Source organism: Carlito syrichta, unplaced genomic scaffold (genome assembly GCF_000164805.1).
Source record: "Carlito syrichta isolate Samal-C Ts95f unplaced genomic scaffold, Tarsius_syrichta-2.0.1 Scaffold142964, whole genome shotgun sequence".
Taxonomy (NCBI): Eukaryota; Metazoa; Chordata; class Mammalia; order Primates; family Tarsiidae; genus Carlito; species Carlito syrichta.
In genome coordinates, this window is record NW_007087060.1 from 29,668 (window position 1) to 36,392 (window position 6,725).

The following is a 6,725-nucleotide window of genomic DNA, read 5'->3' on the forward strand; positions in this document are numbered from 1 at the left end:
ATTAATAATAGATAATGAATAGTAATTCTATTTCTCCACCCCACTTAATGAATGGTAAATCTATTTTCTCTTCCCTATGATTTTCTTTATAGCATGTTCTTTCTCTAGCTGGCTTTATGGTAAGAATACAGTATGCAATGTATAAAACATTCAAAAAGTATGTTCATCAACTGTTTATGTTTCCAGAAGGCTATTAATAATTAAGTCTGGGGGGTGTCAAAAGTTATACTTGGATTTTTGACTGTGTGGAGGGGTCAGTGCCCCACCACCCGCATTGTTCAAGGGTCCACTGTATATATCAAAACATCATGTTGTACACCTTAAATATATACAGTAATTTTCTTGAGATAAAATTCCTGATTTTGTTCTTCATAAATGGGAGCTAAACACTGGATACACACAGACATAAGGATGAAAACAGGCTGAGCAGGGTAACATGCCTTGCAATCCCAGCACTTTGGGAGGCCAAGGCAGGAAGACAGCTTGAGCCCAGGAGTTTGAGACCAGCCTGGGAAACATAGTGAGACCTCATCTCTGCAAAGAAATCAAAACATTAGCCAAGTGTGTTGAACACACCCGTAGTCCCAGTTACTCGAAAGGCTGAGACAGAAGGATTGCCTTAGCCTGGGAGATCGAGGCTATGGCGAGCCATGATCAAGCCACTGTGCTCCAGTCTGGGTGACAGAAGGAGACCCCTTACTCAAAAAAAAGAAAGGTTTTAAAGGTAAAACAACAGACACAAGGGACTCCTAAAGGGAATACGGAGAGAGAGAGAAAGGGTGGGAGGGAGACCAAGGTTGAAAAGCTACCTATTGGGTACCATACTCACCATTTAAGTGATAGGTTCAATAGAAGCCCAAACCTCACCATCACGCAATAACTCATGTAACAAACTTGCACTCATACTCCTTGAATCTGAAAGAAATGAAATAAAATACAAATAAATAGGGTAAATAGTAAATGAAGGCTGGATGTGGTGGCTCAAGCCTGTAATCCCAACACTTTGAGAGGCTGAAGTGAGAGGATTGCCTGAGCCCAGGGGTTCGAGAACAGCCTGGGCAACATGGTGAGATCTCCTCTCTACAATAAATCAAAAACATTAAGCATGCACCTGTAGTTCCAGCTACTTGGAAGGCTGAAGCAGAAGCATCATCTGAGCCCAGCAGGTCAAGGCTGCGGTGGCCGTCAGCATGCCACTGCACTCCAGCCTGGGTGACAGAGTGAGACTCCGACTGAATAAAAAAAAAAAGTAAATGAAAATGGAACTGTAACATGAAAATGGAAAAATCTTTTGCCCTCACCTGAAGCCCCACCTCTCACCTCAAAAAAAAAAAAATAAAACTGCTGTCTGTATTCTTTTGTGTCACACAAAGAAGCTTAATAAAGGAAGTGCAGGCCGGGCTCGGTGGCTCAGCCTGTGATCCTAGAACTTTGGGAGACTGAGGCGAGTGGATTGCCTGAGCCCACAGGTTCGAGACCAGCCCAGGCAACTTGGTGAGACTTCGTCTCTACAATAAAATAAAAAATAGCTGGGCACGGTGGCTTGCGTCTGTAATTCCGGCTACTCGGAAGGCTGAGGTGGAAGGATCACTGGAACCCAGCAGGTCGACGCTGGGGTGGCCATGAGTGTGCATGCCACTGCACTCCAGCCTGGGCAAAGGAGTGAGACTCTAACTCAAAAAAATGAAAAAAAGTGCTAGGTGGGAGCCTGGATAGCTCAGTTGGTAAAGCATCAGATTTTTTTTTTTTTTTTTTGAGTCAAGGACTCACTCTGTCGCCTAGGCTATAGTACAATGGCACCCTTACGGCTCACCACAGCCTCGATCTCCCAAGCTCCAGCGATCCTTCCACCTCAGCCTCCTAAGTACTGGCACTATAGGCGTGCACCACCATGCTTGGCTAACTTTTTGATTTTTTTATAGAAATGAAGTTTCACTGTGTTGCCCAGACTGGTCTCAAACTCCTGGGCTCAAGCAAGCCTCCTGCCTCAGCCTCCAAAAGTGCTGGCATTACAGGTGTGCACCATCATGTCTGGTCCACATCAGACTTTTAAAGAAAGTATTAGGAAATTTTAGTTTCAAGAGCTCAAAGAAAAAAAAAAAAAAAAAAAAAAAACATTATGGGACACATGGACACTACAAAGAGATGGTAGTAAAGGGCCATGCTTTATTTCATCTACATTGTCTTCCCTTTGGGGACACAGTGTTTTATGGGGTGTCTTTCTTGGTCTTTTGCCTTCTCTGCCTCACTAGCGAGTCCGTCTGCAGTCAATGCTGTTGCGAGTCTCTCTCTCGCCATCTCCACTTTCCTTTCCTGTTTTCTAATATCTTCCTCGGTGACCAGCAAGTGCTTGCAGAGGAATGGTGAGATATCCACACCTGCTTCGGGAATTTTCTCTGCCAACTCTGAATGCTGGGCAGATGCAAGCGTGGGGCAGGAGTGCGGGCCAGCAAGAGCCTCCGGTAGGAATGCACCTGTGCAGCTAGGTGCAAGTCTTTGCAAGGTGTTGGCAAGATCCAAAGAACTCAACAGCTCACCGGAGCTGCTGTAGGCCTGGAGTCCCTGCAGTCTCTTCTGCCAAAAGATCTGCTGAGGCTTGTCCAAATTCTCCTCCCACTGATGGTATCTAACCTCATTGCCAGGATGTGATGTAATTCTAGTAACCGGCCTCTTGAAGATGTAACTAGACATCCTCAAAGGACTCAATATACTTAAGCCAGGCTTTGGTTTGGATTGGTTTACACAGTCACGTTGCTTCCTCTGTGAACTCTTGGCCATCATATTTCTCTTCTTCTTATGCTGTAAACATAAATCGTGAAATCAGATCAAAATGACAAATGAAGATTGCCTTCTCAGGATAATGATCTTGGAACTTCTGGGCTTTCATCTTTCCTCTCTCCCTCTGGGGATAGGTCTGACCTGCCTCCTGGGACATCAACAAGTAGATCTGAGTCAAGTACATAAAACTCAAGGTCAAAACTCTCCTCCACTGCCCTACAAATCCCCTCCCTCTTTGAGCATCATTTTATTCTCTTTTTGTCCTTATAACCCTCAAGTGCACAAGTCCTGATCTTTTTCTCTCATGACACATGCAACAGTCTTTTCCTAGATCTCAAATCTGGCCAGGCATCATGGCTCATGCCTGTGATTTCAGAACTTTGGAAGGCTGATGTGGGAGGATTGCTTGAGCCCAGAAGTTTGAGACTAGCCTAGGCAAAATAGAGAGACCTTGTCTGTACAAAAATAAAATAAAATAAAATAAATAGGGGATGCAGTGGCATGCACCTGTAGTCCCAGCTACCCAGGAGGTTAAGGTGAGAAGATCACCTGAGCTCAAGAGGTCGAGGCTGTGGTAAGCCATGATCATGCCACTTCACTCCAGCCTGGGCAACAGAGTGAGTCCCCAACTCTAAATAAATAAGTAAATCCTAAATCCTGCTAGTCTCCTGCATTATTTGACTATTCATTTGATTAGCCCATTGACCTCTTGGTAGCGTGTCAACAGTGAAATTATCAACTGCTCCACTCTTAGAAACTCAATCCCTTACTCCAAAAGTTTCTCCATCAACCCAAATAGTCATGCTCAGCCAGGCTCGGTGGCTCAGCCTGTAATCCCTCGCTTTGGGAGGCTAAGGTGAGTGGATTGCCTGGGCCCGCGGGTTTGAGACCCGCCTGGGCAACTTGGCGAGACCTCATCTCTACAATAAATCAAAAATTAGCTGGGTGTGGTAGCGCACGCCTATAGTTCCAGCTAGTTGGAAGACTGAGGCGGAAGGATCGCCTGAGCCTAGCAGGTCGAGGCTGCGGTGGCCGGGAGCGGCCACCGCACTCCAGTCTGGGCGACAGAGTGAGACTCCAACTCAAAAAAAAAAAGTCATGCTCAAACATAAGTAATTCAGAAAACTATTCACCCACCACAAATGTGCGATTTCCAGCTTCTTTATTCAAATACCCACACCCTAAATACCTGTCCCTCAAGAACAGATGTTAGGCCAGACCACCAATCTCCAACTTCCTCTCACTCCTCTTATTCCTACGGCTCTTGGATTCTGTGGTCTGTGATCTCAATAATTCCTTTGGAATCATCCAAAATTCCCTGTCACTCACCATATCTGCCTGTAAAACTTCAAACCTATCATCCACAATGCCATAGCTACTGCTGGCCTCATCACTGTCCAAGAAAAAGCTCACAATTAAATATTTTGATACCACCACAAATATAAAAGATTCAACGTCAACTAGGATGAATCCATACTGCCTGGAACTTTTACTTTCTTTGTATATGTTGGCAGATTTACTCCTTGATTTTCTCCCAAGGCCAGTTTCAAATATTCTCCATTTTCTTTTTTCCTCATAATATCCTCACGTTTCCTTAACTTACCTAATATTTCACAGAGAAACTGCTGAAAGATTGAAATGTCATGGATCAAACAAACATTTGCAAAAATTTGCAAATCTCCCTGAGAGGTTGCCACTGCTTCCAAAGTTCTCCGAATTACATTTCAAGAGATTTTCTAACTGACACTGAAGATTTAGAAAGGGGAGGGGAGAAGGGGCAGAGGGATGCAAAATCGCCTATCCGGGACAAGGTGCACAGCTGGGGCTGGTGGGTACACTTAAAGCCCAGACCCAAAACTATTTGTAACCCCTAAAGCTAGCGAAATAAATGGGGGGAGGAAAATTGATAGATAGATGATTATATAGATAGACAGATGAGATAGCTAGATAGATGATATAGATGATGATGATGATTAATGACTAAATAGGTGATTAGATAGATGAGATAGACAGATAAATGATATAGGTGATGATGACAGATAGATGATTGATAGATGGATGACATAGATGGATGAGATAGATAGATAGATAGATAGATAGATAGATAGATAGATAGATAGATAGATAGGTAGGTAGGTAGATAGATAGGTAGATGATAGACATATTTGTAGAGAGATTTCCTTTATCTTCCAGCGGTGAACTGAGTTTCATTTCTTCTTCCTTTGCAGGGATTTGACGCCCTCCATATTCCAATTTGGCTCCCATGTCTTCAACTTCTCTTTTTCTACTGAATCTTTCCTTCAGAATTTAAATATATTCAGGTTTCTCCTGACTACACAGAAACCCCTCACCTAACCTTGTGGGGACCTCTCCTCAACTATTGCTTTCTATTTCTTCCCCCTCAGTGAACCATTGAGGAAAGGTTGCCACATCCTAGTCTTCGTCTCCTCACCTCCAAGCAACTCCCCAGGCAACTCCAAAGTTCTATCTGTCTCTACCATTCAATGGTTTGCTTCTGTTGCTAAGGTCACAAGGATGCCTTTGTTATCAGAGCCAAAAGGGACCTTCATTGTTCATCTGACATGGAGCTTTAAGTGGAAAACTTGTAAGTATGTGGGGAACAACTTGAATACATGAATTTCATTTGACTACTGGGAGTCTAATAAAATCTAAATACAGAGAAGGCATGGCTGATAAAATTCAACTCACAAATGGAGATGTGCTGTAAGGGGAAAGAACGAACTAGGTTTCTGGAACGCCGCACAAAATCAAAATGAATGTAAAATATCTCGTTAATTTTTATATTGATTGCCTATACAAATGATAATATTCTGGCTATAATGGGTTAAAATATACTTTTAGAATCTGTTTGACCCATTTGCTTTTTTACTTTTCTGAATGTGGCTACTAAAAATGTTTAAGTTTATAATATAGAGTGTTTGATACTACAATGAGCACAGGTCCAAGCCATAAATGAAAACAAAGCCCATTGAGAGTGGTCTGGGAACATTTTTCCCAAGGAGTCTGCCCTGTCCCCTGCTATAAGATGTAGCAATCTCTCTCTCTCTCTCTCTCTCTCTCTCTCTCTTTCTCTCTCTCTCTCTCACACACACACACACACACACACACACACACACACACACACACACACACACCCCTACAAAACCAAACATCCTCCAAGATTCCCACAAGTACCTCTCAAATGCCATGAGGTACCATCCTAATTAATACTAATTGGATTGATCTCAAGAAATTAATCAAAAGTCAACACAATTTAGCAATTAGGAAAAGCCAGAACCAGAAATTAGAGTCAAGATTTTTTGTGAATTTCCCTTGTGTTGGCTTCTGTTACAAATTCAATACATTTGGAAAACTTTTCAAAGAGTATCATTTTAAAAATCACTTTATCTTAGGGATAAATCCACTTTAGCATGACAAATGATTTTTTAAATGTACTATTGAATACAGTTTGCCAGACTTTTTGAGTTTGTTTATTTTTGTTTTTGAAGATTCTTGCATTTATGTTCATCAGTGATATTGGCCTGTAGTTTTCTTTTCTTGTAGTGTATTTTCTGGCTTTGGTGCCAGGATGATGTTGGTTTCATAAAAGTTTAGAAGTATTCTCTTCAGTTTTTTGGAAGAGTTTGAAAGGGATTGGTAATAAATATTTGGTAGAATGCAGCTGTGAAGTTATCTTATTCTGGGCTTTTCTTGGGAGGTTTTGCTTACTGATTCAACCTTCTTACTAGTTATAGATCTGTTCAGATTTTCTGTTTATTATGATTCCGTTTGGCTAAGTTGTGTTTCTAGAATTTTGGTCATTTCATCTAGGTTAGCCAATTTGTTGTTATACAATTGTACATAGTCCTCTATTGTAATCCTTTTTATTTCTGTAAAATCAATAGTAATGTCCATACATTTATTTCAGATTTTAGTAATTTGAATCT

The 6,725-nt window shown here is 41.9% G+C and overlaps 1 protein-coding gene across 1 annotated transcript; it reads right to left on the minus strand.

Annotated features, from left to right (window-relative positions):
- Positions 1-2,175: 2,175 nt before the first annotated feature.
- Positions 2,176-2,778, minus strand: MBD3L1 (methyl-CpG binding domain protein 3 like 1). The gene has a single exon (XM_008050099.1). It carries the CDS (start codon positions 2,776-2,778, stop codon positions 2,176-2,178), a length of 603 nt encoding a protein of 200 aa, XP_008048290.1.
- Between the last annotated feature and the right edge of the window lie 3,947 nt (positions 2,779-6,725).